The sequence below is a fragment of the Rana temporaria genome, chromosome 13 (genome assembly GCF_905171775.1).
Source record: "Rana temporaria chromosome 13, aRanTem1.1, whole genome shotgun sequence".
NCBI classification, from domain to species: Eukaryota; Metazoa; Chordata; class Amphibia; order Anura; family Ranidae; genus Rana; species Rana temporaria.
Window position 1 is genome coordinate 104612109 of NC_053501.1, and position 15606 is coordinate 104627714.

At 49.2% G+C, this 15606-nt stretch overlaps 1 protein-coding gene across 2 annotated transcripts in view; it reads left to right on the forward strand.

Moving 5' to 3' along the window:
- The window catches only part of POLR3GL (RNA polymerase III subunit GL), a 45753-nt gene that overhangs the window by 14973 nt on the left and 15174 nt on the right, over positions 1–15606 (forward strand). For both annotated transcript variants that reach the window (XM_040332295.1, XM_040332296.1), the window contains exons 5-6: positions 7537–7605; positions 15042–15101. In XM_040332295.1, coding sequence (XP_040188229.1) covers positions 7537–7605; positions 15042–15101 — 129 coding nt within the window. The remainder of the gene's footprint in view (positions 1–7536; positions 7606–15041; positions 15102–15606) is intronic.

Below are 15606 nucleotides of genomic sequence, written 5' to 3' on the forward strand. Positions count from 1 at the left end.
CTGACCATCTCCTCCTGCACCATGTCCGCAGCCTCTGACCATCTCCTCCTGCACCATGTCCACAGCCTCTGACCATCTTCTCCTGTACCATGTCCGCAGCCTCTGACATCTCCTCCTGCACCATGTCCGCAGCCTCTGACCATCTCCTCCTGCACCATGTCTGCAGCCTCTGACCATCTCCTCCTGCACCATGTCCGCAGCCTCTGACATCTCCTCCTGCACCATGTCCACAGCCTCTGACATCTTCTCCTGCACCATGTCCGCAGCCTCTGACCATCTACTCCTGCACCATGTCCGCAGCCTCTGACCATCTCCTCCTGCACCATGTCCACAGTCTCTGACATCTCCTCCTGCACCATGTCCGCAGCCTCTGACCATCTCCTCCTGCACCATGTCCACAGCCTCTGACCATCTTCTCCTGTACCATGTCCGCAGCCTCTGACATCTCCTCCTGCACCATGTCCGCAGCCTCTGACCATCTCCTCCTGCACCATGTCCGCAGCCTCTGACCATCTCCTCCTGCACCATGTCCGCAGCCTCTGACCATCTCCTCCTGCACCATGTCCGCAGCCTCTGACCATCTCCTCCTGCACCATGTCTGCAGCCTCTGACCATCTCCTCCTGCACCATGTCCGCAGCCTCTGACCATCTCCTCCTGCACCATGTCCGCAGCCTCTGACCATCTCCTGTTTAATTTTATATATATGTCAATAATACCAAACCATGGGATCCGCACTCAGATATGTAACAATATTTTATATACATATATATATCTATACACTCACACACATGTATATTTTCCACATGTGTATGCCCGCCCAAGCGTATGACTTTCTTTACTTCGCTGGGCTCTAGCCCCAGACCTTTTGTAGACCTAGCAATGCCCCTGCATAAGCGGCCAAGTCACCCCAACCCTGAGACTGCGTGTATACACTGGTGCGTATAGGTGTGGCTGCAGGGCAAGGAATGCGTCGGCCACTTATGATTGGCGGCCTGTAGTGACAGCTTCCTGATTGGATCGCTCAGCTGGGTTCAGACTAGTACCTGAACACGCCTGCGCTCATCCCATGTGTGCATAAACGGCTCTGATAGCGAAAGGGTTAAATGTAAGCAGGTTCTTTTACTGTTTTTTTTTTTTTTAAATAAAAGTGTCTGAGATGATATCACACTATTGGAGCTTTTTTATTTGTGGTATGGCAGAGAGTGGAAGATTTTAAGAAGCTGCAGACCTTTATCTAATAAAAAGGTCCCATCGGTACGGTGAGTTCTCTGTGTGCACTGGGTGGGGGTTGCACTGGGTAGGGGTTGCACTGGGTAGGGGTTGCACTGGGTAGGGGTTGCACTGGGTAGGGGTTGCACTGGGTAGGGGTTGCACTGGGTGGGGGTTGCACTGGGTGGGGGCTGGACTGGGTAGGGGTTGCACTGGGTAGGGGTTGCACTGGGTGGGGGGTTGCACTGGGTGGGGGTTGCACTGGGTGGGGGGTTGCACTGGGTGGGGGTTGCACTGGGTAGGGGTTGCACTGGGTGGGGGCTGCACTTAGGAGCCTACAGTGTAAAGATTGTATAGATTGTTTTTTGTGTGACTTTTATTGTGTATGGCCTAGATTCAGGTACGGGCGATCTACGTTGCGCGTGCGTAGCGTACCGTATTTACGCTACGCCGCCGCAACTTAGAGAGGCAAGTGCTGTATTCACAAAGCACTTGCCTCCTAAGTTACGGCGGCGTAGCGTAAATGGGCCGGCGTAAGCGCGCCTAATTCAAAGTATGCTGTAGGGGGCGTGTTGTATTTAAATGAGGCTTGACCCCATGTAGATGCATGGCCGAACGAACGGCGCATGCGCAGTATCACGTTGTATTTAAGCCCAAAAATACGTCGGCTTAATGCCTGTAAAGTGAACGTAATTTACGCACAGCCCTATTCACGTACGACTTACGCAAACAACGTAAAAAGATACGCTTGTTCCGACGTCCATACTTTGCATGGGATGCGCCACCTAGAGACCAGCTTTATCTTTACGCGTATCTCTAACGTAAACGGCGTAACTAATTGCGACGGGCGCACGTACGTTCGTGAATCGGCGTATCTAGTCATTTGCATATTCTACACCGAACTCAACGGAAGCGCCACCTAGCGGCCAGCGTAAATATGCACCCTAAGATACGACGGCGTAGGAGACTTACGCCGCTCGTATCTTAGCCTAATTTAAGCGTATCTGGTTTCCAGAATACGCTTAAATTTACGACGGCGCAGATTCGGACTTACGACGGCGTATCTACTGATACGCCGACGTAAGTCTCTGAGAATCTGGCCCTATGTATATATATATATATGTTTCACACTGCTGCGACTTATCATGCGACACATATACCGTAAAGTCAAAGCACACTCAATGGGTGCCGTCTTAACTCCGATCTAGGTAAAGAGTCTCTGGCGGAGACACTTTACCGCGTGATCAGCTGTGTCCAATCACAGCTGATCACGTGTATCGGCTTTTCCTAGCTCGTAACTGTTAGACGTGAGTAGAGGAGAGCCGACCGGCTGCTCCCCTGACAGGGGGGGAGGGGTCTGCACTGATTAATTCTCAGTGCAGCCCCCCAAAAATGCCCACACAGGACCACCAGGGATGCCCACCTCTTGTGACCACCAGGTATGCCACCCACGGCCACCAGGGATGCCAATCAATGCCAACAATTGATGCCAATCAGTGCCCATCTCTAATGCCTGCCAGTGCCTGCCAATCAGTGATGCCCATAAGTGCCATCTATCAGTGCCCAACAGTGTCGCCTATGTGTGCCCATCAGTGCTGCCTTTCAATGCCCATCAATGCCGCATTTTAGTTCCCATCACCAGTGCCCATCGGTGCCACCTCATCAGTGCCCATAAATGCCACCTTAGTGCCCGTCAGCAGTGCCAGGACAAGGTCATCCGGTGCCCAGGGCGAAGATGAAGATGTGCCCATAATCACAGCCTTTCTGTGCCCATGATCGCAGCCTTTCTGTGCCCATGATCGCAGCCTCTCTGTGATCATAATCACAGCCTCTCTGTGACCATAATCGCAGCCTTTCTGTTCCCATAATCACAGCCTTTCTGTGCCCATGATCGCAGCCTTTCTGTGCCCATGATCGCAGCCTTTCTGTGCCCATGATCGCAGCCTTTCTGTGCCCATGATCGCAGCCTTTCTGTGCCCATAATCGCAGCCTCTCTGTGACCATAATCGTAGCCTCTCTGTGGCAATAATAGCAGCCTCACTGTGTCCATCGCAGCCTCTTTGTGCCCATAATTTCAGCCTCTCTGTGCCAATAATCACAGCCTCACTTTGCCTATTATTGCAGACTCGCCATAGCCTGCCCTGGCTGGTTTACACAGTGGACATCTCCCACAGCACTGTGTGTCACATAGCTGGGTCTGTCTGTGTGTGTGCTCGGCGGCGCCGAACACACACACGTAGGCCCGGATTCAGATAGAGATACGACGGCGTATCTCCTGATACGCCGTCGTATCTCTGAGTTCCGTCCGTCGTATCTATGCGACTGATTCATAGAATCAGGTTCCGCATAGATCTCACTAAGATCCGACAGGTGTAAGTGACTTACATCGTCGGATCTTAGGCTGCAATTCCAGGCTGGCCGCTAGGTGGCGTTTCGTTTTTTTTTCCGCAACAAATATGCAAATGAGGATTTCCGCCGATTCAGAAACGAACGACCGCCCAGCGCATTTTTTTTTACGTCGTTTGCGTTCGGCTTTTTCCGGCGTATAGTTACCCCTGCTATATGCAGCGTATCCTATGTTAAGTATGGCCGTCGTTCCCGGGTTGAATTTTGAATTTTTTACGTCGTTTGCGTAAGTCGTCCGCGAATACAGATGGACGTAATTTACGTTCACGTCGAAATCAATGACGTCCTAGCGACGTCATTTGGAGCAATGCACGCTGGGAAATTTAGCGGACGGCGCATGCGCAGTTCGTTCGGCGCGGGGACGCGCCTGATTTAAATGTTACACACCCCCTAGCCGCGGAATTTGAATTTATGATCCGCCGGCGCAACTTTAGAGGTACGTGCTTTCTGAATAAAGCACTTGCCTCAAAAACTTGCGCCGGCGGATCGTAAATCAGATAGGTTACGCGGATCTAAAGATCCGCTGACCTATCTGAATCTAGCCCACAGACTCTAATAGGCTTCCAAAATGGTAAACAGTGGGCGCACTGCTGTGTGTTCGCTGTTTCCTTAGTAATGTGTTAGGGAAGCGAATAAATCGCTTTCCTAACACCCGCCTCTCGGATCTGGTTACCTGTCACCTGATTGGCTGAAGCGACAGGTGCTGTGATTGGACACCTATTAGGTGTCCAATCATTAGGTGTCCAATCATAGCAGAGGATTAGGTGTCCAATCATAGCAGAGGATGGGAGAAGACATCGAGGACTCGGAACGTGGAGGACAGCGCCGTGGCCCGAGACAGGTAAGTGCCGGGTGGGGGATGCACACTGGCAGCATTTGATGGGGCACAGTAGCGGCAATTGATGGGCACACTGGCAGCAATTGATGGGGCACAGTAGCGGCAATTGATGGGGCACAGTGGCGGCAATTGATGGGGCACAGTGGCAGCAATTGATGGGGCACAGTGGCAGCAATTAATGGGGCACAGTGGCAGCAATTAATGGGGCACTGTGGCAGCAATTGATTGGGCACAGTGGCAGCAATTGATGGGACACAGTGGCAGTAATTGATGGGGTACAGTGGCAGCAATTGATGGGGCACACTGGCAGCAATTGATGGGGCACACTGGCAGCAATTGATGGGGCACAGTAGCGGCAATTGATGGGGCACACTGGCAGCAATTGATGGGGCACAGTAGCGGCAATTGATGGGGCACAGTAGCGGCAATTGATGGGGCACAGTAGCGGCAATTGATGGGGCACACTGGCAGCAATTGATGGGGCACAGTAGCGGCAATTGATGGGGCACAGTAGCAGCAATTGATGGGGCACAGTAGCGGCAATTGATGGGCACAGTGGCAGCAATTGATGGGGCACAGTGGCAGCAATTGATGGGCACAGTAGCGGCAATTGATGGGGCACAGTGGCAGTAATTGATGGGACACAGTGGCAGTAATTGATGGGGCACAGTGGCAGCAATTGATGGGCACACTGGCAGCAATTGATGGGTCACAGTAGCGACAATTGATGGGCACACTGGCAGCAATTGATGTTTACTTAGTAATGTGTTAGGGAAGCAAATAAATTGATGGGGCACAGTAGCGGGAATTGATAGGGCACAGTAGCAGAAATTGATGGGGCACAGTAGCAGCAATTGTTGGAGCACAATGGCAGCAATTGTTGGGGCACAGTGGCAGCAATTGATGGGGCACAGTAGCAGAAATTGATGGGGCACAGTAGCGACAATTGATGGGCACACTGGCAGCAATTGATGGGGCACAGTAGCGGCAATTGATGGGGCACACTGGCAGCAATTGATGGGGCACAGTAGCGGCAATTGATGGGCACAGTGGCAGCAATTGATGGGGCACAGTGGCAGCAATTGATGGGGCACAGTCACAGCAATTGATGGGCACACTGGCAGCAATTGATGTGACACAGTAGCGGCAATTGATAGGGCACAGTGGCAGTAATTGATGGGGCGCAGTGGCAGTAATTGATGGGGCACAGTGGCAGTAATTGATGGGGCACAGTGGCAGCAATTGATGGGGCACAGTGGCAGCAGTTGATGGGGCACAGTAGCGACAATTGATGAGCACACTGGCAGCAATTGATGTTTACTTAGTAATGTGTTAGGGAAGCAAATAAATTGATGGGGCACAGTAGCGGCAATTGATGGGGCACAGTAGCAGAAATGTATGGGGCACAGTGGCAGCAATTGATGGGGCAGAGTAGCGACAATTGATGGGCACAATGGCAGCAATTGATGGGGCAGAGTAGCGACAATTGATGGGCACACTGGCAGCAATTGATGGGGCACAGTAGCGGCAATTGATGGGGCACACTGGCAGCAATTGATGGGGCACAGTAGCGGCAATTGATGGGCACAGTGGCAGCAATTGATAGGGCACAGTGGCAGCAATGGGGCACAGTAGCAGCAATTGATGGGCACACTGGCAGCAATTGATTGGGCACAGTGGCAGCAATTGATGTGACACAGTAGCGGCAATTGATGGGGCACAGTGGCAGTAATTGATGGGGCACAGTGGCAGCAATTGATAGGGCACAGTGGCAGCAATGGGGCACAGTAGCAGCAATTGATGAGCGCACTGGCAGCAATTGATGGGGCACAGTAGCGACAATGGATGGGCACACTGGCAGCAATTGATGTTTACTTAGTAATGTGTTAGGGAAGCAAATAAATTGATGGGGCACAGTAGCAGCAATTGATGGGGCACACTAGCGGCAATTGTTGGGGCATACTGGCAGAAATTTATGGGGCACAGTAGCGACATTTGATGGGCACAGTGGCAGAAATTGATGGGGCACAGTAGCGACAATCGATGGGCACACTGGCAGTAATTGATGTTTACTCAGTAATGTGTTAGGGAAGCGAAAAAATTGATGGGGCACAGTAGCGTCAATTGATGGGCACAGTGGCAGCAACTGAATTGTACAGTAGCTGCGTTTGATGGCACAGTGGTGGCAATTTATAGGCACAGTGGCTGCATTTGATGTTTTTTTTTTTTTTTTTCAGTTTGTTTGTGCCCCCTTAAAAATTTTGAGCACCAGCCGCCACTGCCCCGGACATGTGTGAACCGGCTCCACTGAGAGCCAGTCACATTTACATATTATGGGAATTGGATGTGATTAAAAACGCATCCAATTTGCATATATGTGAACTCAGCCCTAATGTTTTGTTGTATGAATTAGCGAGGTACATTGTATTATTTCTATTACAAAATATGTGCTAAACTAAAACCACGGTGGTGTTCAGGAAAAATATTTTAATTCCTAATTTACCACGAATGACCGGTAGCGCGTTTTTTAGGTCTTTTCAGGGCCCAGCCGGCAGCCATCTTGTCTGGCAGAATGCACTTGATGTGCCGTCATTTTTTTTTAAGTATTTCTCAAGTATCTCCCCCCCCCCTCCTGCCACATTTTCTGACCAGGCTGCTCCTGACACTTCTAACATTCTCTTAATTGCCCCGTGCCCGGCGGCTGAGATTCATTAGTCAGACCCCCCCACAACACCATCTGTCTAAGGGGGGGGGGGGTATGTTAGGAAATCTAATTGTGTCGCCCTTCCAGAGGTCTGAGCCCGTAGTGTACATATCAGAACCTATTAGCACTTGCAAAATAAGGACGGTTTCATTCTATTTTTCCCATCTCTTTCACAAAGCCGCGAAAAGCTCCACGCTCGGCCTGTGACACATATCAGCAGCGACTGCAGAAGCGTCGCCTGCTTTCCTTCTCTCCTGATTGGCCGGGAAGAGTTTGTGTCTGCGTCTACGTGGTGTTATATTGATTTTGCTTCTCGGTGACGCAGGAAGTGGCATCTATTTTTAACCTCCTTTTTTTTTTTCTCTCTCTCTCTCTCAGATGTGGAACGTTACTCTGATAAGTATCAGACGTCTGGACCTGTTGACAATGCCATTGATTGGCACCCTGGTAAGATCTTGTCTCTCTGAGCCCGGGGCTATTCTCAGATGTATAGAGATGAATACATGCTCGGCCCTGGGAAAGGTTAGGCCCATTACTGCAACTGTGCTATCAGTGACCAAATAATCGCCTCGCGGTTGTGACGGCGGTGAGATAATCCCACCGGTGATATTGTCACCTCAAGCTGCGATTCCTGAGGACGCGGGCGATATCCGCTGATATCTGCTATACGGGACACACACTGTACATCACCTCTATAAAACTCACTTTTATCTCTCTGAAGGGATCCAAGTCAAAAAACGAAATCTCTATCTATATATAATGTGTCCTGTATATACTGTGTCCTGTATATACTGTGTCCTGTATATACTGTGTCCTATATATACTGTGTCCTGTGTATACTGTGTCCTGTATATACTGTGTCATATATATACTGTGTCCTGTATATACTGTGTCCTGTATATACTGTGTCATATATATATACTGTGTCCTGTATATACTGAGTCCTGTATATACTGAGTCCTGTATATACTGAGTCCTGTATATCCTGTGTCCTATATATACTGTGTCCTGTATATACTGTGTCCTGTATATACTGAGTCCTGTATATACTGAGTCCTGTATATACTGAGTCCTGTATATACTGAGTCCTGTATATACTGTGTCCTGTATATACTGTGTCCTGTATATACTGAGTCCTGTATATACTATGTCCTGTATATACTATGTCCTGTATATACTGTGTCCTGTATATACTGTGTCCTGTATATACTGAGTCCTGTATATACTATGTCCTGTATATACTGTGTCCTGTATATACTATGTCCTGTATATACTGAGTCCTGTATATACTATGTCCTGTATATACTATGTCCTGTATATACTGTGTCCTGTATATACTGTGTCCTGTATATACTGAGTCCTGTATATACTGTGTCCTGTATATACTGTGTCCTGTATACCCTGTGTCCTGTATACCCTGTGTCCTGTATATACTGTGTCCTGTATATACTGTGTCCCGTATATACTGTGTCCCGTATATACTGTGTCCCGTATATCCTGTGTCCTGTATATCCTGTGTCCTGTATATCCTGTGCCCTGTATATACTGTGTCCTGTATATACTGATATATATATATATATATATGAGTCTTGTATATACCGTGTCCTATATATACTGTGTCCTGTATATACTGTGTCCTATATGACATATTTACCGTCTCCTTTCTCCGCATTGACAGATCTGGGGCAGTGGGGACCGGTGGCGGACACGATAGAGGAGGATAGGGAGGGAGAGCGAAGGAGGATACGGAGGGAGAGCAGAGGGGAAACGGAGAAGGAGCAGAGGAGGACATGGAGGGGAAGCGGAGGAGGACATGGAGGGGGAGCGGAGGAGGATACGGAGGGAGAGCAGAGGAGGACATGAAGGGGGAGCGGAGGAGGATACGGGGGGAGAGCAGAGGAGGACGCGGAGGAGGACATGGAGGGGGAACGAAGAAGGAGCAGAGGAGGACACGAAGGGGGAGCAGAGGAGGACACGGAGGGGGGGCAGAGGAGGACACAAAGGGGTAGCAGAGGAGGACATGGAGGGGGAGTGGAGTACACAGAGGGGGAGCGGAGGAAGACACGGAGCAGAGAGGGAGCAGAGGAGGACATGGAGGGGGTGTGGAGGAGGAGCAGAGGGGGAGCAGAGGACATGGAGGGGGTGTGGAGAATGAGTGAAGGAGGACACGGAGGGGGAGCAGAGGAGGACACAGAGGGGGAGGAGGATGCGATGGGGGAACGGAGAAGGAGCAGAGGAGGACACGGAGGGGGTGCGGAGGAGGACATGGCGGGGGACCTTAGGAGGAAGGAGGACACAGGGGACAGTCAGGAAACGATCGGTGTGGCGGTGGGGGCCATTAAAAGCACCGATCTCCCTGTATAGATTTCAGTAAAGCAGCTGAAAGACATGGATGAGCGAGTTTGGGGTGGAGGAGACTGTATTGAATTATACCGGAGACTGCGAGCCAGGCCTTCTCGTCCAAAATCAGTGCCCGACCTCACGAATGCGCTTCTGGAAGAATGGTCAAACATTCCCATAGACACTCCTAAACCTTGTGGACGGCCTTCCCAGAAGAGTTGAACCTTTTATAGCTGCAAAGGGCGGGGCTAACTCAATATTGAACCCTACGGACTCAGACTGGGATGTTATTAAAGTTCATGTACATGTAAAGGCAGGCGTCCCAATACTTTTGGTAATATAGTGTATATGTGATAGATCGATAGATAAGATGATAGATTAGAATAGATAGATGGATATAGATACTCGCTAGTTGTAGAAATTAGCTTTTTTTCTGTTATTTTTGCTCACAGTACAGATTCCCTTTAAATGTAAGAATCCATGCTCTTGTGTTACACTTGTGTATGGGGTGGTGGGGTGGAGGATGGGGGGGTCGGTGTGTACAGGTTTTAGTCATTCGACCATCCTATCTTGACCCCGCTACCCTCTGGGTAAAAGGTGCAAATCCTGCGCGTTTCCATAAAATTCCGTCCCAAACCGCCAGTGATCAGAATGCGCGACAACCTGCCGAGCGGCTCATCAAGAGATGTGATATTAATGAAGCCCCCTGTTGATTTAAAGGCTGTATTTGGAGTGCAGGCAATCAGGAGAGCAAAGGGGAGGAAAGTATCCCCCATCTCCGCGCAATCAGAGACACATAGAAGCTTTTTTTACTCCTCGTGTCACTTCTACTAGTTGCAATGAAGAATATAACCATCAGAAATGTATAATGTGTGTGTGTGTGTATATGTATATGTGTGTGTGTGTGTGTGTATATATATATATACCGTATTTATCGGCGTATACCGCAGACTTTTTTGCCCTGAAAATCAGGGCAAAATCGTGGGTGCGCGATATACGCCGATACCCGCTTTCCCGCGCCGAGTTTGAATACTGCGCGGGCATATACACTAGTGTATTGTCGGGCAGTCTCGGCTCCTCTCACGCTGATGTCCTGGACGTACAGGACGTGAGCGCGAGAGGAATTTCGGGGCAACTTTAGGGGTGCGCGCTATACGCTGGAGCACGCTATACCCCAATAAATACGGGCCCAGATTCAAGTAGCAATTGCGCCTGTGTAACCATAGGTTACACAGCGCAATTGCTTACTTGCCCCGGCGTTACGAATGCTCCTGATTCAGGAACATTGTAATGCCGACTGCAGCCTAAAATCTGCGTGGCATAAGGCTCTTATGCCACGCATATTTTAGGCTGCATTCTTGCGATGACCGCTAGGGGGCGTTCCCATTGTGGTCAGCGTATAGTATGCAAATTGCATACTAACACCGATTCACAATGTTGCGCGAGCCCTGCGTACGCAATTTACGTCGTTTCCGTACGGCGTGTTTAGCGTAAGGCTGCCCCTTCTAATAGCAGGGGCAGCCAATGCTAAAGTATACCCGTCGTTCCCGCGTTGCGACGTTCGAATTTTACGTAATTTGCGTAAGTGATTCGTGAATGGTGCTGGACGCCATTCACGTTCACTTTGAAGCAAATGACGTCCTTGCGACGTCATTTGCCGCAATGCACGTCGGGAAAGTTTCCTGACGGAGCATGCAATCTATGCTCGGCGCGGGAGCGCGCCTAATTTAAATGATTCCCGCCCCCTACGGGATCATTTACATTAGGCGCCCTTACGCAGGGCAAGTTTACACAGCGCACACGCAATTTACGGAGCTACTGCTCCGTGAATCGCGGGTAGCGCAGTAAATTTGCGGGGGCGCAGGGCAAAAACGCTGCCCTGCGCCTCCGTAAATAAGGGGCAAATCTACCTGAATCCGGGCCACGGTATATATATATATATATATATATATATATATATATACTGTATATATTTATAGGGTGTAGGTCCTTGTGTAAGTCTTCTGTGGTCTGATAGTCAGGTTCTCCCCCTCCCATGAGGTCTCCCTTTGGGGGAGCCCCACCTAGTACTTGGGTAGGTCTTGCTTTGGCAGGCCTCCCCGAAGAAAGGGATACGCCCAGTTTCAGCTGGGTGGACCTCTAGTACCCCAGTCCCTGTCAGGAGCCCTGTGCCCAAGAAAATCAGGGCCAGGGTCCCTTTTCTTTGGCGTAGGACCATGTTTACACTTGTTTATGCACCTGTTTTGTTTTCCGTTTGAGTGTGCTCACCACCGAGCTTTTAAAATAAAAATCACTTTATGTCAGAGAAGCTAAATCTCCCCAGTGACCACCATGAAAGGGGGGCACGCTAATCAAGGGGGTAGCCAGAAAGCACGCTGAAGCAAGGGGGGTACAGAGGGGATATATGGACCATCAAGGGGGCACACTAACCGCCATTGTTAAGGGAGAAAACACCACTGACCACCAGCAGTGCCGGCAACCAGTACGTCCATTAAATGCCTGTGGTCCAGCTGTCATTAGACAGCTTAACTCAGACAAAAAAAAGCACAGAGCTGATCCGAGTGGCTCTGTGCCTTGTGGTGGTCAATCACAGCTATCACAAATGTAAATACACTGCTTGTGTTTACATTTGAGAGCCTGCCCCTTCTCCAGATTCTTCTTTATTCCTCCTCTGTCAGCACTTTCCCTGCTAATACTGTAACACTGCTGCCCATAAACAAAGGAGGGTTTCCGGATCAGCAAGAGGGTAGCCAGGGGGCACACTGAAGCAAGGGGATACAGAAGGGGTATATGGACCATAAAGGGTGAACATTGACCACCAGTGTTAAGGGGAAAAATACCACTGACCACAAGCAGTTAGGGGCATTCACCATTGACCACCAATATTTAACAGTGGGCAGACACCATTGGCCACCAACATTTAATGGAGGGCAGGCACTATTGACCACTACCTTTTGACAGGAGCCAGACACCATTGACCACAAACATTTAATGGGGTAGGCACCATTGACCACCAACATTTAACAGGGGACAGACACCATTGACCACCAATATTTAACAGGAGGCAGACAAGATTGACCACCGAAAATTAACAGGAGGCAGAAACCACTGACCACCAACATTTAACAGGGGACAAACACCATTGACCACCAACATTTAACAGAAGGCAGACACCATTGGCCAACAACATTTAACGGGGTAGACACCTATTACCTCCAACATTTAACAGGAGGCAGACACTATTGGCCACCGACATTTAACAGGAGGCAGACACCATTGACCACCAGATAACGGGTGGCAGGCACCATTGACCACCAACATTTAACGGGGCAGACACCATTGACCACCAACATTTAACAGGAGGCAGACACCATGGACCACCAACATTTAACGGGGCACACACGATTGATCACCAACATTTAACAGGTGACAAACACCATTGACCACCAGATAATGCTGGGGGGGGGGGGGGGGCACCATTGACCACCAACATTTGAAAAAAGGCAGACACCATTGACCACCATTATTTAACAGGGGCAGACACCATTGGCCAACAACATTTAACGGGGTAGACACCTATTACCACCAACATCTAACAGGAGGCAGACACTATTGGCCACCGACATTTAACAGGGAGTAGACACCATTGACCACCAGATAACGGGTGGCAGACACCATTGACCACCAACATTTAACAGGAGGCAGACACCATAGACCACCAACATTTAACGGGGTAGGCACCGTGGCCCACCAACATTTAACGGGGTAGGCACCATGGACCACCAATATTTAACGGGGCAGACACCATGGACCACCAACATTTAACAGGGTAGGCACCGTGGCCCACCAACATTTAACGGGGTAGGCACTATGGACCACCAACATTTAACGGGGTACGCACCATTGACCACCAACATTTAACGGGGTAGGCACCAACATCTAACAGGAGGCAGACACTATTGGCCACCGACATTTAACAGGGAGTAGACACCATTGACCACCAGATAACAGGTGGCAGGCACCATTGACCACCAACATTTAACGGGGTAGGCACCATGGACCACCAACATTTAACGGGGCAGACAGCATAGACCACCAACATTTAACGGGGCAGACAGCATAGACCACCAACATTTAACGGGGCAGACAGCATAGACCACCAACATTTAACGGGGCAGACAGCATAGACCACCAACATTTAACGGGGCAGACACCATTGACCACCAACATTTAACGGGGTAGGCACCAACCAACATTTAGCAGGGGGCAGACACCATTAACCACCAACCACTAAAACTGAAATCTCTGTGGCCCAGATTCACGTAAATGGGCAAAAAATTGTGCGGGCGTAACGTATCTCATTTACGTTACGCCGCCGCAAGTTTTTCAGGCAAGTGCTTTATTCACAAAGCACTTGCCTGTAAAGTTGCGGCGGCGTATCGTAAATCACCCGGCGGAATTCAAATTCAGCGGGTAGGGGGCGTGTTTCATTTAAATGAAGCGCGTCCCCGCGCCGAACGAACTGCGCGTGCGCCGTCCCTAAAATATCCCAGTGTGCATTGCTCCAAATGACGTCGCAAGGACGTCATTGGTTTCGACTTGAACGTAAATGGCGTCCAGCCCTTTTTATACGGACGACTTACGCAAACGACGTCAATTTAAAAATTTTCGACGCGGGAACGACGGCCATACTTAACATTGGCTACGCCTCATAGACCCAGGGGCAACTTTACGCCGGGAAAAGCCTAACGTAAACGTCGTAACTTTACTGCGTCGACCGCGCGTACGTTCGGGAATTCGCGTATCTAGCTAATTTGCATACTCGACGCGGAAATCGACGGAAGCGCCACCTAGCAGGCAAAAAAAAAAAATTCAGTTTAGATCCGACGGCGTAAGAGACTTATGCCTGTCGGATCTAATGAATATCTATGCGTAACTGATTCTAAGAATCAGTTGCATACGCAGAGATACGACGGCGTATCTGGAGATGCGCCGTCGTATCTCTTTTGAGAATCTGGGCCTATATGTCCTAAACTAAACGGGTTTGATGGGAATTTTAGGGCCTCAAGAAATGGGAAACATCAGCTTTTCTTTTATCAATTGTTTGCTATTATTTTCTTTATATAGTAAAAAAAAGAATATTGCTTATTAAACATCACCAAAAGAAAATGTTATCCGTTTCCAAAAAACACTAAAAAAAAGAAACAAATTTGAGTAAAGTATTGCATGACATGAGTAACTGTTAGTCAAACGATCACAGCACTAAGAATGGTGCGGTAATGAAGGGCTATTTGCCGGCTGGCATTCAGCTGGGTAATGACGCTTGTTAGCGGCCTCCATAGGAATGCACTTTCCTCGATCGGATCCCTTCTGAAAGCTCTTAAAGTTCTGTGTTATCAGCGCAGCCCACGTATGTTACAAGCGCCTTTATGAATTAATGATTTGATTGCAGGTGTCGTTTGTGTTAAGCCTTTTAATATAACACAGTGGGCAGAGATTGCAGGAGAATTCATGCTTTGTTATTCTTTGTTGTGTCTTTCCAGACTGGAAACTGTTACCCCGCGAGCTGAAAATTAAAGTACGAAAACTGCTGAAAGAAGAAAGTAAGTTGCATCTCTGCATGATTTTACCTGTGCTAGCACATTGCAAAAAAGTGTTAAAAGTCTGGAATAAAAAAAAACAATCAGCACAAGGGACATAACTTACAGTCAGTAGTAAGTGTTCCCTTGCGCTGATGCACTTTCTTTTTGTTGAAATCCCCCTCCGTCTATGCCCCCTCCCCTCCAAGCCTGAAATAAAAAACAGAACAATCGGCACAAGGGCCGTAGCTTAGAGTCAGTAGGATGTGTCCCTTGTGTTGATGCCCCTTCTTTTATCTGAAATCCCCCTCCATCTATCTCCCTCCTAAGCCTGAAATAGAAATAAAAAAAGGAACAATCAGCACAAGGGACATAGCTTACAGTCTGTAGGATGTGTTCCTTGTGCTGATGCCCTTTGTTTTAGTTGACATCCCTCTTCGTCTATGCCCCCCTCAAGGCTGAAATAAAAAATAGAACAATCAGCACAAGGGGTGTAGCCAGGGATGGACTGGCCATTGGGACTACAGGG